We start from the raw sequence: 25170 nt of genomic DNA, 5'->3' as shown, positions 1-25170 counted from the left end.
ATTACATCTGTCATTAACACCTAAAATACATTTTACAGTGTTTACAGTGGTGGGAGAAACGATTGCCCCTCAAAGATGCCTTGTTTTGCTTTTTGTGACATTTTAATGTTTCAGATAGTCAATCTAATGATAATATTAGATAAAGAACACCTACGCCACAGAAAGCAGTTTTCAAATGATAATTTCATTTATGAATGGAGAAAAGCTATCCAAACCAGTCTGGCCATCAAGGGAAAATTAATTACTTTCTATCAGAATGAGACTAACAGAAGTGGAGCTTCCATACAATCAGTGCCACTGACAACAAACAGATGTTAAATATAAATGCATAAACTTTAGAGAAAAAAGTACATATCTGGGCATGTACATCCCATATTTTCTAAGCTTGGTTCTTAAAAATCTGTTTAAAATATGCAAATATTATTACCTGACTTTCAGAGCTACATGGTCAGGCTGTGAAGTGTTAATTGTCATTAATATCACCAGAGAAACAGCCTGGAGGAAGAAACTGTCTCTGTGGTGTCTAGTTTTTGTAAATAACGCTCTCTGAAGGTAAAAGTCTAAAACCAAAATAGAGTATTTGTGATGATTTTTTCTCCACAGATTCCTTCAGGTCTGTTCTTTATGTTGTTCCTCCGTCTGAGCTGCAGGTCTGTTTCTTAATGTGAGAATAAATTAAACTTTGTGGCGGTATTCCAGAGGTGAGACCACCACGTTTCAGTTTCAGAAAATATTTTACCAACTAGAACTATGCTTCTTCCTGGAAGGAGAACACAGAGGAGGTAAGCACAGGATCATGAGAGTACAAAGTAGTATTCTAGCATCAGTCTCAGGGATTCCCTAACTGTAGTTATGCTCCTTCTTATTGAACTGAACAAGCTTCAGCTGTGTAGACACACCTTCCAGTCACCAATGCACTTTGAGGAGGTGAGCACACACACCCAATGCTGCACACAACCCTGAGGATATAACATACAGAATATTAGTTTGACTCTTCTCTCAATTCAATTTTTTTTCAATTCAGAAGCACACATTGATCCAGTAATCTGTTCTACATTAGATGGTAATAGCGGGTGATCTGTCTTCTCTGGATGATGTCACAGCTAACAGAACGCCAGACCAGGTGTACCTTCTATTAAGAAAAAAAAGAGAGAGAACAAAAAGTTAAAAGCTGAAATGACGACAAGCAATGCGAAGCTGGAGAACAGTAGAAATCAGCAGAGTGAGAAAAATAGACCCTGATGTCTTCCAGTAGCCTAAGCCTATAGCAGCATAACTATAGAGGTAGCTCAGGGTAACATGAGCCACTCTGACTATAAGCTTTGTCATTACATACTATGAAGAAAAAAGAGAGAGAACAGAAACTTAAAAGCTGAAATGACAACAGTTATTTCAATGCAATGCAATGCAAAACTGGAGAACAGTAGAAATCAGCAGAGAGAAATAGACCCTGATATCCTCCAGCAGCCTAAGCCTATAGCAGCATAACTATAGAGGTAGCTCAGGGTAACATGAGCCACTCTGACTAGAAGCTTTGTCACAAAGGAAAGTTTTTAGATTAGTCTTAAAAGTAGACGGGGTGTCTGCCTCACGGACCAAAACTGGGAGTTGGTTCCACAGGAGAGGAGCCTGATAGCTAAAGGATCTGCCTCCCATTCTACTTTTAGAGACTCTAGGAACCACCAGCAGACCTGCAGTCTGAGAGCGAAGTGCTCTGTTAGGAACATACGGGGTAATCAGAGCTCTGATATATGATGGAGCTTGATTATTAAGGGCTTTATACGTTAGAAGGAGAATTTTAAATTCTATTCTTGATTTAACAGGAAGCCAATGAAGGGAAGCTAAAATTGGAGAAATATGATCCCTCTTGTTGATTTTCATCAGAACTCTTGCTGCAGCATTTTGGATCAGCTGAAGGCTTCGAACTGCATTTTGTGGACTTCCTGATAGTAAAGAATTACAATAGTCCAGCCTTGAAGTAACAAATGCATGGACCAGTTTTTCAGCATCACTCCTGGACAGAATGTTTCTAATTTTGGCGATATTCCGGAGGTGAAAAAAGGAAACTCTGGAAACCTGTTTAATATGGGATTTAAATGACATGTCTTGGTCGAAAATAACACCAAGATTTTTAACTTTATTACCGGAGGTCAAGTTAATGCCATCCAGATTAAGTGATTGGTTAAGAACTTTATTTTTTGAGGACTCTGGTCCAAAGATTACAACTTCTGTCTTGTCAGAATTTAAGTGAAGGAAATTTAAAGTCATCCAACTTTTGATGTCATCAAGACATGACTGCAGTAGAAGTAATTGATTGGATTCATCAGGATTTATGGATAAATATAGCTGAGTGTCATCAGCATAACACTGGAAATTAATCCCATGCTGTCTGATACTTTTGCCAATCGGAAGCATATATATATATATATATATATATATATATATATATATATATATATATATATATATATATAGATAGATAGATAGATAGATAGATAGATAGATAGATAGATAGATAGATAGATAGATAGATAGATCCGTCCATCCATCCATCCATTTCCCAACACGCTTAGCTGGTCCCTATCCCCAGCTGTCAATGGACGAGAGGCGGGGTACACCCTGGACACGTCTCATATGATGACATTATGGCTTATTTTGCTTCCAAAAAAGCAAGGAGAATCACAATTTGATGAAAATTTCTATTAAAACGAACAAACATTTTAAAATGGAAGTGATATTATTTAATTCTATTTTATTATAGTATTAAACTATATCCAAATGTATTTTGTTATTTATATTAACATTCTTAGTTAGCTTATTTTCTTTTTCTGAAGAGTTTTATTTATTGCTCGATGCCTTTTATTTTTTGTGAAAGCTTAAGATTAGAACAACTCTTTTAGGTTTATTAAATGCTCAACCTTTCTGAACCCTTCGTTCTGTACGCACTCTGTGCATACAAAATGACAATAAAGTTTGTCTAAGTCTAAGTCTATTTTTTGTTCATATATATATATATATATAGCCTATACACACATATATATATATATATATATATATATATATATATATATATATATATATATATATATATATATATATATATATATATATATATATGACCTTTAATAGGAAATTTACTATCAGGTTTAAGCCGATATGTCAATCCATTTGCTGTTGTTTTGGGATCTGAACCCTCCTCCTCACACTGCACTTTCAGCTTCTGCGGGACAGCTGAGTCTGCGTTCTTGCGCATGCGCTGCGCAGCCATCGGAGTATGAGGAGCAGCTAAGGAGCAGATGCGGAGGTAAACAGGCTTTCCGTCGCTCGTCTTCATGAATAACATCAACTGATCAGCAGGTTGGACGTTTTCTGAAAGCTTCTCCTCCAGCAGCAGCTCACAGTCAAACCAGAAGATGTTATTTAGGCCGAGCTGCTTCCTCTCAGCTGAGGCTAACGGTTAGCTGTTAGCTCATCTATTCAGTCAATGGAGATTCAGTCCGCTCAGCTGCACAGCGCTCAAACAAACTTGTCACTTTTGCTTCTAAATTAAGTTAAAGTTGAGCAGCGTGTGTTTGTGAGTAACTCTGAGCTATGATGCGTGTCGCTGCTTGCTGCAGTTTTACGCTAACTACAACAGATAGCATTAGCTTTTAGCCGCTGTCAAATATCTGAGAATCTGGGAGGCGGGGCTTGTTTTCCACTGACAGCCCCGAGAGCCAATCAGAACCCGCGGCTGGGAGGCGTGTATTTGTTTTTAACTCCACACATTTATAATGTGTTGTTTTGTCTTTTTGTGCATGGGAAATCTGAGCAGAAATATTATAAAAAGTTATTCAATAAACTTTAAAAAAAAAATAAAAAATAAGGATGGGTTGTAGGCCGGAGTTTGAAGTGGGCGGGGTTTGCCGGCTGTCACTCAGAAAGTTGCCCAGTGGACAGCGCCATCTGCTGGACGACTGCGAGAACTACAAACACAAACATGTATTCAACGTTTAAATAATTAATAGAACAACAATGGATTAATATAACAAATTCACAGCACGTTTCATTTCAAGGCACTTTACAGCAATTTAATTCAGTTGAATCAAACAGACAGATTCCTAGAAAAGTACATACCTTTCAACTGATTGTAGTTTTTGAATATACCGATAAAATCGTGTGTAACAGCAGCAAATATTATTATTAATATGGTGTAACTAGAGCAACAGAAAGCAATATATATATCATTAATATGTTGTTACATAACTACATTAAGTGTGCTGTGTTACCAAAATATGTGGCCTATGTGATATATATTTGTTGCCTTTTTATATAATCAAACTGGTGTCTTCTTTGGGCTTTTCCCTTTTAGGGGAACCACAGCGAGCCATCTGTCTCTATCTTCTCATAGATTTTCTCTCAGAGCAGCTACCTTCATGTCCTCTTTACCTCGGTCCATAAATCTCCTCTCTGGTCTTCCTCCAGGCCTCCTGCCTGGCAGCTCCAGCCTCAGCATCCTTTCCCCTTCTGTACATGTCTAAACCATCTCAGTCTGGTCTCTCTGGCTTTATCTCCAGAACATCTAACCTGAGCTGATGAACTCATTCCTGATCTTCTCCATCCTCGTCTCTCCCATAAAGAACCTCAACATCTTCATCTCTGCTGCCTCCAGCTCTGCCTCCCGTCTCTCCTCCTCAGAGCCGCCGTCTCTGAACCAGACAGCATCTCTGGTCTCACCACCACCTTGAACATCTTTCCTTTCTTTCTCGCTCAGACGCTTTTATCACAAAACACACCTGACACTTTTCTCCAACCTCCTTGGACACGTTTCTTCTCCAGATTTCCACACTCGCCGTTGCTCTGGACTGTTGAACCTCAGTACTTGAAGTCCTCCACCTTCTTCATCTCTGCTCCATTTGGGTTCTTCTCATTCACACACATGTTTTTCTACAGCTGACCTTTCCTCTCCTTTCCAGGGAAAACCTCCATCTCTCCATGATATTCCTCCACCTGTTCCCTTTATCACCTTGCTCTCCTGCTCTCACAGCAGATCAGCGTTGTCTCCAAACATCTGTGGAGGTTCCTGTCTAACCTCATGTGTCAACCTGTCCCACCTCCACCCTCTGCTCCTCCGTCACACCTACAGCACCCCTCACCCCCGTCTCACAGCTTTCATCCGTGTCCTGCACCGCTCTAACATCCTCTCTGCTCCTCCAGACCTCCTCCTGTAACGGAATCAGTGTCTGCTTCGGCTCTAACGGCCGTTCTGTGTCATTTTCTGCCAGATGAAGACTCCACCTGACCGGTCGGGGATCACCTTCGAAGTGGGAGCTCAGCTTGAGGCTCGGGATCGGCAGAAGAACTGGTCAGCACCGCCCTCTCACACACAGTGACCGCTTAAACGTTTGAGCAGCACGGCCCATTTTTCCAGTAACTCCTGGAAGCCGTCGCTGTTACATTCCTGCAGAATCTTTGTTTCCACAAATGGAACCTTTTAAACTCGTTAAATGTGCAACTTGTTCATAGATATTTTGGAAAAGGCTTTAAATATGTACAGGACTGTGTCAGAAAATTAGAATATTGTGATAAAGTTCTTTATTTTCTGTAATGCAATTAAAAAACATGAAATGTCATACATTCTGGATTCATTACAAATCAACTGAAATATCGCAAGCCGTTTATTGTTTTAATATCGCTGATTATGGCTTACAGCTGAAGAAAACTCAAAAATCCTATCTCAAAATATTAGAATATTTCCTCAGACCAAGTAAAAATAAAATTATAACCGCAAAACAAAATCAAACATTTGAAAATGTCCATTAATGCACTCAGTACTTGGTTGGGAATCCTTTTGCACAGATTACTGCATGAATGCGGCGTGGCATGGAGGCAATCAGCCTGTGGCATTGCTGAGGTGTTATGGATGCCCAGGATGCTTCAATAGCGGCCTTTAGCTCATTTGCATTGTTGGCTCTGGTGTCTTTCAGCTTCTTCTTCACAATAGCCCACAAATTCTCTATGGGGTTCAGGTCAGGGGAATTGGCAGGCCAATCAAGGACAGTAATGCCATGGTCAGTACACCAGTTACTGTGAGAATCTGATGTCGTCTCTTAACCACTACCATACTTGTGATTTAGTTTACTGAACCAAGCTGAGTGTTTTTCAAGGCTCAGGAAACCCTGCAGTGTTTCCAGTTAATTAGACCATTCAAGTGATTAGTTGAATAGCCTACTAGTATACTTTTTCACCATATTCTAATATTTTGAGATAGGATATTTGGGTTTCTTCAGCTGTAAGCCATAATCAGCGATATTAAAACAATAAAAGGCTTGCGATATTTCAGTTGATTTGTAATGATTCCAGAATGTATGACATTTCATGTTTTTTAATTGCATTACAGAAAATAAAGAACTTTATCACAATATTCTAATTTTCTGACACAGTCCTGTATATATTTTTCAAATCTGACTTTTGAAACCAGCTGATTTTATTTATGCTCTGACCTGGAAAATGTAAAGTTTGACACAGCAACACGTTTTAAAGAAGCTGGAAGTCGGGGAAGAACCATTGATCAGTTAGAGATATTATGGTCTGATGGTCCGGTCCTGGAGGTTCTGGTTCTGGCTTGTTCTGTCTCTGGCCTCCTCACAGTGGGACGTGCTTAGATGAACCTCCAGTGGGAGGTGTCAGGTAGGCGTCCTGATCAGACGTCTGAACCACCTCACGGTGAGCAGCAGCAGCGCTCTGAGCTCCTCCTGAGTAACGGAGCTGGACTCCTCTGTAGGATCCTTCACCTGCTTGTCGTCACGATCTTTCACTTCTGATCTTATGATCATTGGTGAACGTCTAAAGTTGGTGAATCCTGACCTTCTGAGGCTTCTCCATGATAGAGAAAATATCCCACCTGTCAAAGGGTTGGATGGCTTTTCTTTATTTTTGACGCTTCCCACATTGTTTGTTCATAGGGAAGACGTCACAACTATGAAGCAAAACGTATAGAATTACGTAGCAAATTAAAGGTCGTAAAATAATTCCAAACATCTTTTACATTTTAAGTTGTTCTCCAGTGACCTGAAGGAGATGATCTGGATAAATGGACCCAGATTCCTTTAGAAAAGTGAATCATGAGTTCAGACAGGAAGCACTTCTCCATTTCCTGAAACCTCCTGTTTTAAAGGGCCAGTTGTGGTGCAATGCATGATGGGAAACATTTCTAAATGATCCTGATTGGTTGTGTCTAGAAGAGAGGTGCAGCTGATCCTGTTAATTGTTCTGTGTCTGACCCGGACCGTCCGGCTTGTTGTCCCCTCAGGTACGCGGCCACCATCGAGAAGATCGACTACGACAAGGAGCGGGTTCTGGTCCACTACCGCCAGTGGAGCCGGCGCCACAACGAGTGGTTCCACTGGAGCTCGCCGTACCTGCGGCCGCTGGAGCGCGTCAGCCTGAGGAGGCAGGGCCTGAACGCGCAGCAGAGTCCGCCGGTACCGCTGGGTTCTGTTGCCTCAGAACCAGAACCTCTTTAACACGCTAGCCTGGTCTCTTCCATTAGCTGATTCACAAAGTTTCATCTGTAAAACCCAGAAACAGACGTCCAGAGTTAAAAGACATTAAATAAAAAGAGCTTTAGATCCATTTACAGGTATCAGTAGTTTTCTGAACCATTATTTCTAATTTATATTTCCAAAATTAAAAGGTTAATTCAGTTTATTAAGGCATTTTGCACGTAAACAGGAGAGTTATTGAATATAGAGGGAGCTGTGAAAAATAAAATAGAAATATGTTTGGATAATTTGCTCTTCTGAGCCAAATAAAAAATAACAATAAGTATGAAGACTTAATGCTGCTAGTTCCTGCTAAAACGGTTCAGTTTATTTATAGTCCAGAAATTTAGTGTTAGAGGAAAAATGAAACTTTCTTATTTTACTAATATTAATATGAGCGTTTTTCTTCTGTTTCGGGCTTGTCGCCTGACTTCATAAGCCTGATTATTTACTAAATGCAAACTAATAATAGAGCTGGGCAATAAATCGATTTAATCGATTAATTCGAATTTACAATTCTTTAAGATTTCATTTTTGTAAAATCTGGATTTTACTTTGCCAATACACTCATTGGGTTTCCATGAAGAGAACAGCATGTGATGCTGAATATATGTTTAGGCAAATATATTGTCAAAATATTGTTAAGTAGAAACTTTTTTTTTTACCATTATACCAGGTACTTCATTTCCTTATTTACTTTTTTTTACTTAGTTTGAAGTTCACAAGTGCAGTGAAGCCTGTTCTTAGCTCAATGTGTAATACCACTAGCAGCAAATGTTTTGTTATATTTTCATTGTTTATAATGGCACGGCTGCCATCTTGTTTTACATGTTTCACAGCTTGTTTTTAGTTGCACTTTGAATTCAGGTCAACTCCCTGACGAAATGCTTGACATAAAAGCAAGGTTTTAAAACAATTTCTTTAATTTCTTTTTATGAAACAAAAAGGAGGAAAAAATCGATTAATCGGATTTGGTATGATAAAATTTTATTTTTTAATCCATATCGCCCAGCCCTAACTAATAATTTTATAAATATGCTTTTATTTAAATTTAAATCTGATTATTTTCACACATTTTAGATTAAGTTATTTTATAAATATTAAATAAAAAATGCAAATAATTTTATAAATATGAAACAAAGTTGTTGTTTTTATTAATAAAAGTAAACCCTGAGAAAAATAAACAAAATTATTCTTCTAAATCAAATTATTTTTCAACGCATTTCAAACCAGGTTAGTTTATAAATATCTGTATAATTTAATCTGATTTTTAAAAGTTTATTTTTTAAAGCTTTTTTTACAGGAAGAGACTAGAAAAAGATTTATTCTGTAAAGTTTAATATTGTGCGTTATAAACTTTATCCCAGAGTCTCTAAACGAGGCAGTAAAGTGTCTGATGGTTCTGTCTCTGGGTTCCTGTCAGGGTTTAATGTCGGTTCCTCTGGTTTTCCTCTGATAGATTCCTGTTTCCTGTCTCTCTGTCTCAGGTCTTTGTTTCGGGCTCCAAGGTTCTGGCCTGTTGGACCGACTGCCGCTTCTATCCGGCAAAAATCCTCAAAGTCAACAAAGACGGTGAGACTCAGCTTGAACTTTCCACCCAGATTTAGTCTCTGGAAGAAAAATGTGTTTAAATCTGGATCTGGAGTGTCTGACGCCGCTGTCTGTCTGTGTTTTAGCAAAAAAAAAGACATTTCTGAATGTAAATCCTGTTCAAGCAGAGCTTTAAGCCTCTAGAAAAACCTTAACCCAGTCTCAAAGCTCATAAAGGTGTGCTCCCGCCGCAGAATCCTACACGGTGCGGTTCTACGACGGCGTGGTTCAGACGGTGAAGCCCACCAAGATCAAACCCTTCCAGGAAGTAAGAACAGCAACACCTGCTCAGGTGTGAGCCTCCTCGGCCCGCTGCTGGTCCTCATGATGTTTCTGTCTGATGTTCAGAGGTCGAGGTCTGAGAAGAGCGCGGTGGGGAGCGAGGGATGGGAGGAGGGAGAGAGCGAGGAGGAGGAGCAGAACCCTAAAGGAGAGGAAGGAGAGGAGCAGCAGCAGGAGGAAGAGGAGGAGGAGAAGGGAGAAGAGGAGACATCAGAGGAGAAGGAAGGAGCTGAGGAGGAGGAGGATGAGGAGGAGAGGACAGCTGAACCTTCATCCTCCCATTCACCAGCGAAGAAGAAGACAGAAAACAGTAAATGAGTTGACCCCTGACCCCTGATGGTGGCTCCGTCAGCCGGTTTCCAGGTGGAAGGTAAACATGTTTTTGTCTCTCAGACAGAAGCGATGGAGTCCAGAAACAACCAATCACAGCAGACTCCAACATGGCGGCCGTCCCTAACCCCGCCCACATCGACAAAGGTAAACACGGGGCTGCGGGTCGCGCCCAGATCTCTTCCCCTGTCTACCTGTGCAGTTCAGAACCGGCTACACCTGGTGGTGGTGGGGCACGGCCAGAAATACTCATGAAGGACGCAGGTCACATGATCCTTATGAAATACGATTAAACTAGAATAACCTCATGAACAAAATACAGAACAAAACACGAGAACTGCAGAACACATGTGACTAAGGCTACATTCACACTGCAGCCTGAAGAGACCCAAATCCGATTTTTTTTTTGCCCATATGCGACCTGGATCTGATCTTTTCATGACAGTATGAACAACACAGATCGGATTTTTTCAAATGCAACCCAGGTCGCTTAGATATGTGGTCCTGAATCCAATACGTATCTGATCTTTTCAAATGCGACCTGTGTCTGTACGGCCGCACTGCAAAAATGGATCTAAAAATAAGTAAAATGTCCTTAAAGTTAGTGTATTTGTCCTTGATTTAAGCAGGTAAATAAGATTATCTGCCAATGGAATGAGTATTTTGATCCCTAAAATAAGATAATTACACATCCTGCACTTGAAATAAGAAGATAGAGATGAGTTATTCCTATTTTAAGTGCAAAAGTCTTATTCTACTGGCAAATCATCTTATTTACCTGCTCAAATAAAGGACAAATGTACTCATTTTAAGAACATTTTACTTATTTTTAGTTCCGTTTTTGCAGTGCGGGTCGCATTTATCCGACCTACACGTCATTGATACTTGACAAACGTCACTAACGGTGGACCTGACTATGCCAAAGGTTGGCTATTGGCTGTTGTGCGGTAACAAGCACCTGTTGCAAGTCAATACAGCGGCACAGCAACGCGTTTACTCGCTACTATGGCTGCCGAAGATGTGTGTTTTTACGTGAGAGCGTTAAAGAGATCCGTTCAGACGGACGCACAAAGGTTGCCTTTGTCATTCGAAAATTATGAATGAAGTCCGTATCCGTAAAGCTGCTCACGTCGCTAAAATCTGGCTCTCTTCCTTTTTGATCTTCTTAAAAAGATTGTATTGGTAAAGTGCTGCTCCGGTTGGAGAATAACGTAAAGAAGGGAAGATACGCTGCAGCATTACGATCCATGTTTACTTCTGCAAACAATGAACACGCTTTGCTACGTATGACATCATCACGTCCTCTACTGCGCATGCGGGACACTTAGCCGTATGAATGCAGTTCACACAGGAGATCACATACAAGTCACATATATTTGGAAATGTGAACGGACACGCAAAAAAAATCCGATTTCACAAAAATATCGGAATTGAGCATCAAGGCCTGCAGTGTGAACGCAGCCTTAGAAGGCTTAGACAGAACAATTACAGTTAATTTTAACCCTTAAAGAGTTAACATCAACACTAATGATCACAGCGCTCCAGATGTGAGAAGAGGGGAACCTCTGGGAACGGATGCTGATCTGTTTTAGGAAAGATTTAATGTCTTTAAGCTCTGAATGGTTCGTCCCGTCCTGTAGTTCTGATCCCTGAGGTCGTCGACCCGGTTCTTCTTGAACGTCTGGGAACGTAACGTAAACACGGGGCTGACCGGGCCTTCTCGGCGGCGGCACCCAGACTCCCTCTGGATCGCCTCCATCACAATTTTCTAAGATCCAAAAGTTTTAATTCTGGGAGGCTTCTAAACAGGGTGCTTGCGCAAGTCTTTAAAGTCTTAATAAGTATGGAATTTTGAAACACTGTTTTCCAGACCTTGAAAAGTCTTGAATTTTGTGTGAAAGTCTTAATAAAGTATGGGGGAAAAAATGTGTGGTAGAATTTTACAGTATGCTCAAAGGCATTGTGAAATGAGAAATAGGAAGGTAGGCTATAAAACTATAATTTTACTAACTGGTCACGTACTGTATCAGCCTAATGGAATCAAACACTTGTTTGATGTGAAATTCATGTACTTGTGATTTTCATGTTTTGAAACGTTTTCATCAGTAAAAGCATAATTTACTGTGAATAATGCATTTGTTCATTGAATACTAGCCTATAAAAATTAACATTTCTAATAAACAGTTTGTACAATCTCAACCAATGAAGTAGGCAGTAGGCACACAAGTTTACAAGTACATAAAGTTAAGGTCTTGGGGGGGAAAAAAATATCTGTTTTAAAAAAGTCTGGAAAAAGTCTGGAATTTTTTTTTGTAAAAAGAGCAAGCACCCTGTCTAAAGGCTCAGCAGCACCGTGGCATTTTCTCCCAGATTTCTAACTTTTATCTGCTTCATTTTTTCCAGTTTTAACAGATTTTTTTAATGATTTTTACTGTAAAACTCTAATGCACAACAAAATGTCCTCAAACGGCTCAGAGCCTGAACCTGAAGTTTTTACTCCTTATCTGATTACGGGGAAAATAAAAACAGCTGAAGCCTCAGAATGTGTGGCGACGCCCCGGCCCCTCAGAGACGGAGGTAACGTGAGAGGAAGGTTCTCCAGATGATGGGCGGACCTGAAGCGGCCAATGATTGATCCGCTCGTGGCAGGACTGACATCTGTGACGATGTTCTGGAGTTCTCCAGGGTTAACGGTGTTCCTCTCTTCCTCAGACGTCCTGATGGAGCGCCAGGCTCACCTTCCCACCACGCACAAGTTCAGCAGAGAGCCACGTAAGCACCTCCACCCTCCACAGGCCCAGGGTTAGGCTGCCCCCCCCCCCGGTCCTGCTCACGACCTGAAGTAAGGAGAAAATTTAAAAAAAGCACTAATTTGTGGTTGATGCGGCCTCCTCTGTCAGTGTACAGGGTGATAAAGAACCAGCCTCCTCCCATTCTCTCCATCGAGCTGGACCACAACCCCTTTAAGTGTCCGGCCCCCGGCTGCTCCAAGTCCTTCAGGAAGGCCAGCCTGCTGCACTACCACATCAAATACTACCACTCAGACCAGCAGCTGGACGCCGGCGCCGAGCCCGAGGCCTCCAGGTGAGTCACCTGAGCGGGGGGGGGGCCGCCGCCGCCTCCGCAGGCCGCGCTCATCCGCTGTCTCTGCCGCTGCAGGAGGAAGAGGTCGGCGTCCGAAGGAGGCGACTTCCCGTCCAGCAAGAAGGCCGAGATCCTGACCGGCGGCTGTCGGCGCGACGACAGAGAGCAGAGCATCATGGGAACTGGTGGGTCCGAGCTCGGCCGCTCTCCAACAGACGACCGCAGCGCAAAGGGAGTCAGCTCCTCGTTTCTGTTCCCAGAGCTGAAGAAGGAGGAGCGGAAGGAGAAACTGGGAGGACACGACAGGAAGGACAGGAAGCACTTCCTCCGAGTCAAACTGAGGAAGAAGAAAAAGAAGAAGAAGAAGAAGAGGAGTCAGTCAGGTAACGGATGCTCTGGCTCCGCCCCGTCTTAGCGCCACAGATTTAACCTGCGCATGTTTCTCAGTTCAGCTCTTAGGTCTCACTGTTCAAATGAATCATATCTTTAGACTTATTACGCCCCAAAAACAACTATTGAGTTTCTGCTTGAACACAGAGGAAGATTCATGGTCTGCTGTTCATCAGGTTCTACGATTATTAAGGACGTATTCTCTGCAGCCTGTTGCTTTGCAACCCTAAACTTTGCAGGACGAGTTTTCTGACGCCGTTCCTGAATCAGACATAAAATGTGACCAAAGACTGCTTTGATTTAGCAGCTGTAATAACAGCGTCGCTACACGATCCGTACCGGAACCACGATCCGTACCGGAACCGCGATCCGTACCGGAACCACGATCCGTACCGGAACCACGATCCGTACCGGAACCACGATCCGTACCGGAACCACGATCCGTACCATCAGCTTCTTTGGTGCGTGTGCAAACAGAATAAATTCCAGGAAAGCAATATCTCTTACTTTTTTTCATTTATCTTATTTTAAGTTTTTCATTATAATCATGCAAACATTGCATGCTTTAAAGGGAATAACAAAAATATGGTTAAATCTCCTTCCAACGGACGCTCTGGCTGCTCTGAGCATGCGCAATGATCTTGTCACACTTAGTGAAAATTTAAATTGATTTGAATATTTTCTCTGTACTTCACTGTGGACTCTGATAGCGTCGATCACAGAACGGATCGGTTTTCAGTCTTTGGTCACCTGCAGTTTTGCTTTTGTAATAAATAAGCGATGTGGCCGCCATGACAAGGTCTCCTCTGGTCTGTGATGGGTCCACCAGGGGGCGCTCTGACAGCACAAATACGGCTCAATCAACACGTTTCATTAACAATTTTCTACTGCTACATATTTTTCGTACAAAGAAATTACAATTGTTCTAAAGTGAATTTTAACATGTTGTAATAAAGGATGGAAATACGTTGTTTTTTTTTTCCAGTCCTATTTAAACTAATAAATAAACTAATTCAACAGCGCTCCGTCTATCCATACATAAAGGAGCTAGCGGTTCAGATCGGGTAGTAAAAACAGCCCAGATATGTTAAACAGAGGTGCTGCACGCGTTTACAGACCACTTCCTGGTCCTGTACGCCCGAGTCGTTTAATCCAATGGGAACAACAATCATCTGTTAAACATTATAGATCAATTACAAACTTCACCAAACAAAAAATAAAGTCCACTTTCTGTCCGAAACAAAGAACTTCCCTGGTGTGAATCAGAGGCGGGAGTAACTTACATTTACTCAGTTACATTTACTTGAGTAACTTTTTGAACAAAGTGTACTTTTAGTAGTTTTACTGCACTGTACTTTTACTTTAGTCATATTATTACTAAAGTATCACTACTCTTACTTGAGTAAAATGTCTTGCTATTCTACCTGCCGTGAGTAACTTCATGAATAAAGAACAAACTTGTTTTAACCAAAAACGCACCAGAGACAAAAATTTAGAGTTTATGTTAAAGAGAGTTAAAGCTTTGTTATTTTAATGCTATTTTTGCATTATTTTATTCTTCGTATATGTTTTCATCTTTGTCTTTAAAATACCAGACCTTATATTTTTAAATATTAACTCATCAGCTGTTATGATTAGTTACTCAGTACTTATTTAGCCTTCTTACTGAATACTTTGTTACTCTTGAGTACTTTCTTGGCTGACTACTTTTTACTTTTACTTGATTCATATTTTTACTCAAGCATCGCTACTCTTCCTCCCTCTGGTGTTTATACACGCTTAGATTTAACCTCAGCGACATCTTTAACTCTGTTTATTAGCAAAGCTAAAATGGAAAACTGGTGTTTCCTCTGTAACTGTTTGCTCTGACCGCTCAGCGGGATTCGGCAGCAGCGACGATGAGACGCCCGACCGGCCGCCCCTCACGCTGAAGCTGGCGCATTCTCAGGGTAAGATCCTGCAGGAACAAAAACGTCTCCAGAGATCCCTTCTCTTCTGAGAAACACCAGAACCCGTTATTTTTGTCCCTCTGCTTCCAGTGGACGACGGCAGCGACTGGTCAACGCTGACAGCCGAGAGCGGCGAGGACACGCCCTGGCCGCTGGCCATGGAGACGGACGACTGTGAAGTGGTGAGGTGCGTGTGTGAGGTGGACGAGGAGAACGACTTCATGATTCAGGTAACCGACACCGACAATCAGTATCTATCTCTTCTTTTTAAACACTTTTCCTCTCAGACAACTCTTTGTGTGAAATAAAGACGAGTAAAATGGCTTTTTGAGTTGAGCTGTTAAAACCTGGGAATCATGTCTTCAGTAAAATCTCTCGCTCAGATTCTGCGCTACGATTGGATGACCAGACAGGACTGTGGCTCTTATAACTTTGGCTGCAAATTATATTTTTATTATCATATTTAAATGTAATAATGATAATAAATGCGGGTTTTAGCAGTTTCTTTCTTGGAATAATTGCTTTTAATTTTCACAACAGAATGATGCTGAAAGTGCCGATAATATTTCATTTTAAATCAGTATTTTTTCATTATCCACAAATCTCAACATCCTGTCCATCCTCTTTTTCTAAACCTCATAATAGACATAGAAGGGCGTTTCTTTAACAATGACAACATATTTCCCACAGTAGATCTTTATCAAAAATTATAACTTGTCTTTTTTCAAAAGGCCAATATTTGCAGCTCTGAACGAGTTTAATTCAAGTAGAAAAAAATGGCTCTTTGGACGGTAAAGGTTGCAGGCGCCTGGTCTAGCCTGTAACTCTTGAACAGAGCCTCTTATTTCATGCATAAATATAATAATTTCCCTCTGGAATTATTAAAGTATTTCTGATTCGGATTCTGAACTCACATATAACAAAGACACAAATCAAATATATAAATGTTAAAGTTGAATGCAACGACAACACTCCCTGAGAAGCTAAAACTGTGCAAAGATTTTAATGTTCAAGTTAAAAAAAATGGCTATAAGGGAACTAAAAGTTCCCTTTTTCTTGAAATGAGCGTATTTGGTTGTGATTTGAGTTGGTAAATATGATTATCTGCCAATGGAATGACTCTTTTACCCCCTAAAATAGGCTGTTAGATATACTGCAATTGTAATAAGATGATGGAGATGAGTTGTTCCTATTTTAAGTGCAGAAATGTTATTCTAATGGCAGATAATCTTATTTATCAGCCTAAATCACCGCCGTCCTTCTGCCTGTGTCTCCGCAGTGCGAGTCGTGTCTCTGCTGGCAGCATGGCACCTGCATGGGTCTGTATGAAGACAACGTTCCTCACAACTACATCTGTTACTACTGCAGACAGACCTCAGGTAGCAGCGCCTCCCGCAGCCGCCGCAGGAAGCTTCCTCTGACGGAAACCTTCATCGCCTGTCTTCCTCCCTTGTTGTGCAGGTTGGAGGCGGGCCCAGCGCTTCCTCTCCGAACCCGACCTGCTCCTCTCCGGTCACATGTTTGGCCTGTCCTGTGTGAAGGAGAACTACTCGGAGGTCAACGCCTCCAAGATCTCCCACACCAGCCACCTGCTGGCCCAGACGCACGCCCTCCATCAGGTCCTCAGCGGGCTGCAGCTGAAGATCAGCCTGCTGCAGTGAGCACAGCCATCCCTGACGCCGCGTGTCCGGCTGCCTCTGCGCCGCCGTCCGCTCACCGTGTCGCCCTCTGTGTCCGTCTGCCCAGCTCGCCGTCCCACCCCGACCTGCAGCTGTGGAGGTCCTCGTGGAGGCAGGAGGAGGCGATGAAGCTGACGTCCGGCCAGAAAGACGAGCCTCCCGTCTGTTACGTCAGCAGCGAGCACTGCTACCAGAAACCAGAGGCATCATGGGAAACGGCTGAGGAGATGCTGATGATGGTAGACGCCGGGGAGAAGGTAGGAACAGGAAGCAGGTCGACTCTAGGGCTGAAAATGTTTTTAAAAACGATTTAATATCCATATTCTGGCTTTCAATATACCTCCCAACCCCTAGGGGGCGTTATTACAGCACAGCATCACTGTTAACAGCGAGGAAAAGCAAGTGAGACGAATTTACTGAACGGCTGACAGGATTTTAGAAGCGGCTTCGCCCCTAAAATCAGACGTTTGGGACTTTTTTGGTTGCTGTGATACGTTAAATGCATTAAACCAAATGCACTTTATTTCCTGTTAATATATCAGTGTTTAATAAATGGAACATAAATATAATATTTGGCTGGTTTTGTTGATTGAATGACTTTGAGCATTAATTTGAAAGTATATTTCGATATTGGAGTCAAATCTAGCTGAGCTACGTATAGAGAATCGTATCGAATCATATCGGCTCATCTCAGATGACACCAGCCCTGGTCGACTCACTGGTTGTCGCCGTTAATGAAGCCTGACAGGCTGCTTTTCAGACCTGCAGCAGAAGCTTTAGATGATTACCTCCTGTAGACTGTGGCGTTTCTCCAGCTGGATCTTTAGTTCTCAGCTTCTCTCAGCTGGCCTGGCCTCCTCCATCCGCTCTGCTGGAAGCGTCTTCCTGGTTCCTGCACTGCTCGCTCAGAGGTTCCCTGTAAAACTCCTCTGTGACGCCCCCGGTGTCTAAAACTATTCAGATGAGTGGAATAAACGCGCTCCACTGAATGAACGCGTTAGCATGAAGCAGAGCGACTCTACAGGAAGCTGCTTCCTCTCCTTGGTCCGTCGTCTCTGCATCGCTGAGCATCTGCGCTGTGAGGGAGGAGACTAACCTCCTGCTTTACGCCGCTAACTCACACGGCCGTTCTGTCTGTGTCTCTGCCGTCTCCGTCTTACACAGAGACGAGCTTCCGGGACGGTATGAGGGACATTTCTGTCCTCTTGGACCTCTGCAGCAGCAGCAGCGGTACCAGCGCTGCCACACGGGTCTGAGCGGAGAAGAACCACCCAGGAGGTGCTGGGTCGACGTCTCACTAGAGAAAGGCTGTCTTCATCCCAGCAGTCAGAATAAATCCATGCCTGTTGGTCCCATTACAGTTTTTATTGATTGCTTTGACCTGTTTAAAAAAACTGGCAACCTCTCAGTTTTCAGCATCACCACCTCAGCAGAGCCAAAGACATCTCTTGCAAATGAGTTAACCCATTTTCATTGGTTTGACTCATTTTTCCCGCTCTTTTGCAAAACAGTTAACGCAGATGTCATTCATGCAGTCCAAACTCCATTGCTTTAGCTGCGGTAGCAAAACAGAAACTATATGTTCCAAGCTCTTAGAAACTTCTTGATCAGAATGAAATCACTGAAGCACCTGATTGACACCTCTTTACACAACTTTTCAATTTGCAGTCAGTTTGCAAGCTTTGCGTAAAAGGTGCCATGTTGTGTGTTGTTCTTTGCAAGCATGGGTGGTTTAAGGCAGATGAGGCATGATTGAAGATTTTTCCCTAAGTGCATCACAAGGGAAATTATTGAGTGTGATGAAGATGAGGCCATGTGACCTATTCATCAGGACAGAATGGACTAGAAGGAACAAACAGCCCTAGTATTTTCTGTTGGAATCTTTCATTTTTTGGAATATTTCATTTGTTTATCTGGAAAAAAAGAATGAAGAATCAATAAAATTTGCATCACATCATATTTGCCTCTGGATCAATTTTTTGCAAAAAGGCAAATTTGACTACAAATGACGCTGCCATGTAAGCTGCGTACAGTCTTTGGCTACAATGAACCAGCAATGCTGCACTGATTCACATTGAGTGTTGTATTCTGTATTTTGTTGCCCCTTGTGTAATGAATGATTGGAAGGGCTCAAACATTTGTGTGCAAGTTGTGTTGTTTGAGGGCAAATTTTGCTTTTGGTTCATTTTTTAAATGTTTTTGCAGAGTTGGAGCCTTTTGCAAACAAAATATTTAATTTTGACCATTGGTGCCACTGTTTAGGCCTCTGCGTTTACTGTTTTGAAAAATGTTGGCTTTGAGTTGACTGCTGTGTCAAAGCAACCTATAAAAACTGTAAAACGGTGAAAAGTGGACAGAACGTGAAAGGTGGACGTGTCCGGGCAGAAGAGCTTATCCTACACGGCCTGAGACAGGAATCGCTTTGTGTCGGTCTGCTGCTTGAAATCCCAAGAAGATGCGTTGAAGTTTGTTTGTGTGCCTTTGGGAAATGTTAAAGGCGTGTTTCTGTTTCTGCAGGAGGCGAAGCCTGAAGACCTGAGGACACCGGCGTCTCTCAGCACCATGACGCCCTCAGACAGCCACATCATCCTCAGCATAAAACCAGAGAACGACGCAGACGAGGAGGAAGTCGACCTCAGACCGGCGTCGGCGTCTGTGGCTCAGTGTCGGCTGAACCTGCTGGAGCACGTCGAGTCGCTCCACCACCAGATCAGCGCCAGGATGGACCTGATCGAGCGAGAGCTGGACGGTAACGCACTCAGAGCCGCCGCAGCTTGTGACTTTGTGTCCACTCTGATGAGAAAAGTGAGAAAAACCGCTTTCTTTCCTGCAGTTCTGGAGTCCTGGCTGGACCACTCAGGCGAGCTGGAGCCGCCGGACCCTTTGTCCCGCCTCCCGCAGCTCAAACAGCGAATCAGACGTCTGCTGAGTGACCTGTGCACAGTGAGACGGCTGGCGGTCTGCCGCTGACCTGAAGCTCAGGCCACTGTGGCAGAACCTTTAGGAAGCGAGTGGAAAGCCGGACGCTCTGTGAGTTGTTTCTGAACTGGAGGAACATTTTTTTCTACAGAATGATTGAACCAGGGCTTTTGAAACTGGGTCCAGCAGAACTCCATAATGTGTCCACTGATGGGCCCGGTACCGGCGCGCAGAACGGAGCCGGGTCAGTTCAGGCGCGAGCGCAGATCCTTTTGTAATCCAGATTTTGTAATTGCACTAATGTTAATACGGACTTGTAATTATTATTTTTTTTTTGCCTGTTTTTGTAATTTCAAAAAGACGAAAACAGCGACGAGTGTGTTTTTAAAGTTCGTTCGCACCACAAAGTGTTTCTTTCTGCCCAGCAGATGTTTCTAAAAAAACAGCAGTTTTTTTTTTTTTTTTCCATCCAACCGTAACCCCAGCAGCGTGATTTCTTCCAGTTAACAGCCAGAGCCGCGCTCCTGGCTGGCGGCCTGCAGGGGGCGCCGCCTGTCAGCGCAGGGGGAGCGGCGCTCAGCATCAGACCACAGGCCAAATGTTAGCGGGTCACTGGAGCAGATGGCTCCGCTGTGGGTCGGCCGGGTCAGAATGGATCAGAACACGTTTAGATGGAAGATCAGGACGGATTTTAATAACAGCTTTAACTCTTCAGACCTTCAGAGAGAAGATGACGGACCGATTAGCCTGAATCTTTCCCTGTTTTCTGCTTTATTTCCACGTTTCCTGCTGGAGTTTCTCCGTACGAAGCGAAGACGAGGTTTTTCTGGCCTGGAAATCTATCCGATCCTGAAGGTCCCTTCTTTAGTAGAATCTGTTCAACAGATCTCCAGACAATCTAAATGGTTTTCCCTGATAAATAGCTTTTATTTAAACTAGCTTCCAGTCCAGGACGGGTTCTAGTGGAGCGTCCGGTACCGGCTCAGTGCTGCTGACTGTCGCTCAGACTTTATGCTCCGGTCAGGGAAACTTTCTCCTTCAGAGGCAACAGTTCAGGAGTTCAGAGCCGGATCACATTTTTTTTATCATATAAAGTTTTATAGTTTTTTTTTTTTTTTTTTCTTCAGAACACAGTTTAACTTATTTGGGTTTTTCTCACTCTGACGTATCCCAGCAGCGTGACGATTGAAATCGTCTGTATATTTTTCTTTTTCTCTAAATTTTTACAGCGCTTTTTGCCATTTTAAACTGATATTTACTGTTAGCAAACCTTTAAAAAACCTTTCTACATGTTTTTTTTTAAGTTGCAATAACCTGATTTCATAAATGTGCCACAAACTAAAACCTTTTGAGGCGGCTCCAGTCTTATTTTCTGGACTCCATCAGTAGACGATATTCTGACTTTGTCACATTTATCCTCTCCTCCTTATAAAGGATCCTGAAACCCATCAGACTAGAGGACGCGTCTTCTCCTCGGCCCTCTGTGTGCTGGGATTTCTCTTTGTCTTCATCCTTTAGCGTCCCTGAAGGTGTTAGGCCCACTAATATTTGGAACCGGACTAGTTCTGTCCTGCTTTCCACCAGAAGAGCAGAAACCCCCTCAGCATGTTAGGCTGGGGGGTTTCTGGTGTTTCTCTGCAGATTATTTGGAGTTAACAAAGTTTAAAGTCTGCGCCCAACCAGTAAATGTTTCATTTTAGCCTCGCCTGGATGTGCTCTTCACAGGAAAAGGCAGCCTGACTCCTTATGTGGAGAAAGCAGATGGTTTTTGTCAGGCTGGAAACTCCTGCAGCTCCTTCAGGGTTCCCCAGCATCTTGACCAGATTCTGTTTTTAACCCGTTTGGGGGAAATCAGCTAAACGCTGCAAACGCAAAGAAAATCCCAACAGCCGATTCTTTGTGATTGATAACAGGTACCAGTAACGCTGCATCCTGAAACCTAATCAAAATATGCTTCACCAGAGCTTTTAGTTTAAACGTTCTTTTTTTTTTACACCACTTCTCCAAGCTGACTGGCTTTCAGGTAAATTAAACAGGGTAATTATCAGTAGTGAACGTTCAGCGTAGAGCAAAGCTGCAAGTCGATGCATTTGAGGCGAAATGTGTCCGCCAACAGATCTAGAGGAGGAAAAAGAAGCTGCTGCCTCATCCGTCTCAGTTCAGCCGATTATTACATGGGAAAGATTCTGGTTTAAAAGGAAAGAAAAAAAAACATCAAATAAAAATGATGTTCTGAGTGAAACTTGATCCATGTTTGGATGATTTTAACTATCCAGTTGTGCTTGCAGCTCTTTAACCACTAAGAAACAACAGAGAAGCTGCCATGTTGCTTTTTAAGGATCCCACTTTAACTTCTAGTTGCAACTAAAACCTGCTAATCAGCAGCGAAAGCTTCCAGCTGTAGCTTTTCAAAGCTCCCGGCTTAGACTCTGTGTTTTTTGACTCGTTTTAGCGTTTTTTAGATCGGTGCTCTATTAGATTCCCTCTCAGAGGGAGCAGATTCAGTGGTTTTATGTTATTTTACTAAACTAAAAAAAAACGCTTTATTTCAGTTTAGTGTCCAGAGAAGAAAGCTGCTGGTGCTGATTCTCTTCTTCCTCGGCCGTGTTGCAACACGAGCAGCTTTAAAATGTACAAATGTTGCTCTGAATCTTTTCACGCTTGTATTTCACGCTGTACAAACCTGTAGATTTATTTAGTTCTGAGTCCAAGATGAAAGTTTTTTGAGAAGAAATTAGATTTTTTTTTTTCTTCCTGGAAAATAAAGCAGTGGGGTGTACTGAACACATGTTTTAATGTTTGTTTTGAACTGATGAATTCTGACTTGTGTAAAACATTTCTGACTGGGGAAGATCTAGACCTCCAGCTCTAGATGTTCCTCGTTAACTCGTTCCATTTGGAAAAGTTCTCCTGAGTCTGGAAACTCGCTGAAGTTTTGCTTTTAATTTAGCTAAAAGCTGGAACAAAGTTTTTTTTTTTTTTTTTTTTTTTTAGTTTCAAAGAGAGATCCTTACGTTAAATAAAAATACTAAAACATTACCTGCTGCCAGTTGTGCCTGTTTTAGTTGTTTTTGTTTTGGGATTTTTGACACACGACCCGGATTCACCACCAGAACCTTTTTAGATTTGTTTAAATGAATCAATCCTTTGACCCCAGGTTGATCCTGAAGCCTCTGCAGTACGAGAACATCGCTGTGAGTCTGAATGCCTGTGAAGATGAGCCCAGGTATCTGTTATACGATTATTTTATGATTTAACCTGTGAACTCAGTGATTCGCTGACTTTAAATAGTGATTCATGCCTTCAACTCTGAAAGAGAAACTTGTGTTTATTCACAGTTTGAAGCCTTGAATGGAAACGCAGCTGCAGCTTTAGAAAGTTTTTCATCTACAGTTTAGCTGGCTGAGTTCAAACAATGGCTGAAAATTCTCCTAGATTTCATCTGATTGGTTGATTGACGACTAAAACCTCTCAGATTTGACTGGTCATTTTCATAAGTGTGTAGGAAGTTTATTCAATTCCTTTATAGGAGAAAGCAGATTATAGTTTCATGTTTTAGGAATGCTACGATCCCTTCAGGTCGTCAACCTTCTTATTCTGCTCATCGGGTCAGAAGTCCAAAAACAATATGAGGCGACAGATCACGAGGGATTTTAAAAACATCCGGAAAAGAGATTATGTTTTTAAAACTGTATCTTCTTATATTTGTTCAGTATATGGCAAAGGTGATAGTTGTCCTTTTCTCTGTGATTTTCGGAGCTTGATTATATGAAGACTCTTTTTATTTGTGATATAATCTCGGCTGCTGAGATTTATGAAATCTCAGCAGCCACTTCATGAGCTTTCTTCCCATGTCTATAAATAACCATCTTCATCATACGTCTGGATCTTTATCTCGTCTTCACACAACAGCGAAGGATCATTTATAGAATGTGAATAGCAGCTGGTTTTAGCAGACAGATCTCTGTAACGTCGACAGTAAAAGTCTAGACCAGGGGTGTCAAACATACGGCCCGCGGGCCGGATACGGCCGGCCGAACAATTTAGTCCAGCCCTGTGGCTATATGCATTATCATTATAAAAAAAGTATATGTTTTTGGGTTTTTTTTTCCCCAGTGTCCTGTCTGGCAATGTGGCAAAGAGATGCCACAAAGAGCTCATCAGATTTGATTTTCACAGGTGGACAAGATAAAAGGAAGAGAATGATAAAGCAATTATTGAAAAAAACATGTACTTTGTTTAATTGAAAATATGCAGTTCCTATATTGTCTACGAGGGGCGCTGTGTTTTAATTAGCAGATTAAGCTTCAGGTGTGGAAAAATTCAAATAATTTCTTAATTTTTATCTGTTTGATGTATTTTGTCATGCAGGACATTGTTTTTAAGTTTCAAAAAATGTGAATAAATGTTTTTCAACATTGTATAATTACTGTGATCAGTTCTTATGCATAATGCACGAGTAAATGTTTAACTGAGTAAAAGTGTTGTTGAAATTGCACATACTTTTCTTAAAAACGCTGAGGTTATTCATAATATATTGTGTAAAAGTGAAATTCATTTAATATAAAAATCAACAACATGTCACTTTTATTAGTTCTATTTAATCTTGCAATGAGTTTACTCGTGTGGCCCTCTTGAGATCAGATTAAGCTGAATGCGGCCCCCCAACCAAAACGAGTTTGACACCCCTGGTCTAGACAATGTGCAGGATAACATCTGCAGAGATGTTAGCTGATCTTTTCCAGACCCCAGACCTGTAAAGGTCCTGGATGGAGGGAAGGTACGCCGACTGTTAGCTGAAGTTTGGACCGGTGTTGTTTTGTGGATGAGCCGAACCACACATGGAGGAACACAGGACAGACTGAATGATGGCGGTGTAGAAAATGCCAATCAGCTCCTGTGGAAAGATGGACTTTCTTCTTCTGAGCAGTGTTTGTGTGAAAACCATCTAAGGTCCAGAGAAAGGATCGTTCCTACCACCTAAACGTGATCCACTGCAGTGTTGTGGGGGATGGTACAGTTTAGGGCTCTTCTCTGCTGTTTTGAGCGGGATAAACTCCAGGTGGTTCTGATGGCGCCAATAAACCAGCCAGTCACCTCCTGTCTGTCTGCAGACTCCTCACCAACGACAGCGTGGTCATCTGCAACCTTCAGGCGGTTCACAGACGGTTCTACTGAGGTGTCGTTTGTAAGCAGGGAGAAGATGGGACATAGGAAATACCCGGTTCTTCTTTCCAGAATATTGTTAAGCAGGAATAAATAACGCAGCATAAAGTTCACCTGCATTCATTCCCTGCAGTTGTTGAGTAAAAATGCAACGCAGTGTTTGGTGGTTTGCGTTTATGATGTCTGTTTCTCCCTCAGAGTCCTGCACTGTGTTTGTGTGTGTGCAGTAATAACAGCGTTGCTGTCCGTTGCAGCAGA

General features: G+C 42.2%; 1 protein-coding gene across 3 annotated transcripts; it reads left to right on the top strand.

Annotated features, from left to right (window-relative positions):
- Positions 1-3196: 3196 nt before the first annotated feature.
- On the top strand, positions 3197-22530 carry LOC105918716 (PHD finger protein 20). 3 transcript variants are annotated; one of them, XM_036142982.1, is made up of 18 exons: positions 3197-3304; positions 5265-5344; positions 7292-7463; positions 9011-9095; positions 9308-9381; positions 9462-9705; positions 9789-9872; positions 12438-12497; positions 12626-12809; positions 12885-12994; positions 13070-13192; positions 15077-15148; positions 15239-15378; positions 16428-16527; positions 16610-16805; positions 16895-17084; positions 19345-19576; positions 19661-22530. In XM_036142982.1, the coding sequence occupies exons 2-18, from the start codon at positions 5265-5267 to the stop codon at positions 19795-19797; spliced, it is 2283 nt and encodes a 760-aa protein (XP_035998875.1). In that variant the 5' UTR covers positions 3197-3304; the 3' UTR covers positions 19798-22530. The 3 variants fall into 3 exon arrangements, with proteins under 3 accessions (XP_035998875.1, XP_035998868.1, XP_035998871.1); XM_036142975.1 differs by having other exon boundaries at positions 12885-13192; XM_036142978.1 differs by having other exon boundaries at positions 3258-3357; positions 12885-13192.
- The last annotated feature ends 2640 nt before the right edge of the window (positions 22531-25170 follow it).

Source organism: Fundulus heteroclitus, chromosome 1 (genome assembly GCF_011125445.2).
Source record: "Fundulus heteroclitus isolate FHET01 chromosome 1, MU-UCD_Fhet_4.1, whole genome shotgun sequence".
Classification (NCBI taxonomy): domain Eukaryota; kingdom Metazoa; phylum Chordata; class Actinopteri; order Cyprinodontiformes; family Fundulidae; genus Fundulus; species Fundulus heteroclitus.
The sequence above is the reverse complement of the archived record's forward strand: the minus strand, read 5'-3'. Positions and strand labels throughout refer to the sequence as shown.

What these genes read in the sequence shown, in the direction of transcription:
- LOC105918716 (XM_036142975.1), top strand. Translation starts at nt 5,265, where the DNA reads ATGAAGACTCCACCTGACCGGTCGGGGATCACCTTCGAAGTGGGAGCT. An exon ending in ACGCGCAGCAGAGTCCGCCG is followed by an intron (nt 7,464 to 9,010) that starts GTACCGCTGGGT and finishes TCTCTGTCTCAG; the next exon opens with GTCTTTGTTTCGGGCTCCAA. An exon ending in AGAACGACTTCATGATTCAG is followed by an intron (nt 15,379 to 16,427) that starts GTAACCGACACC and finishes GTGTCTCCGCAG; the next exon opens with TGCGAGTCGTGTCTCTGCTG.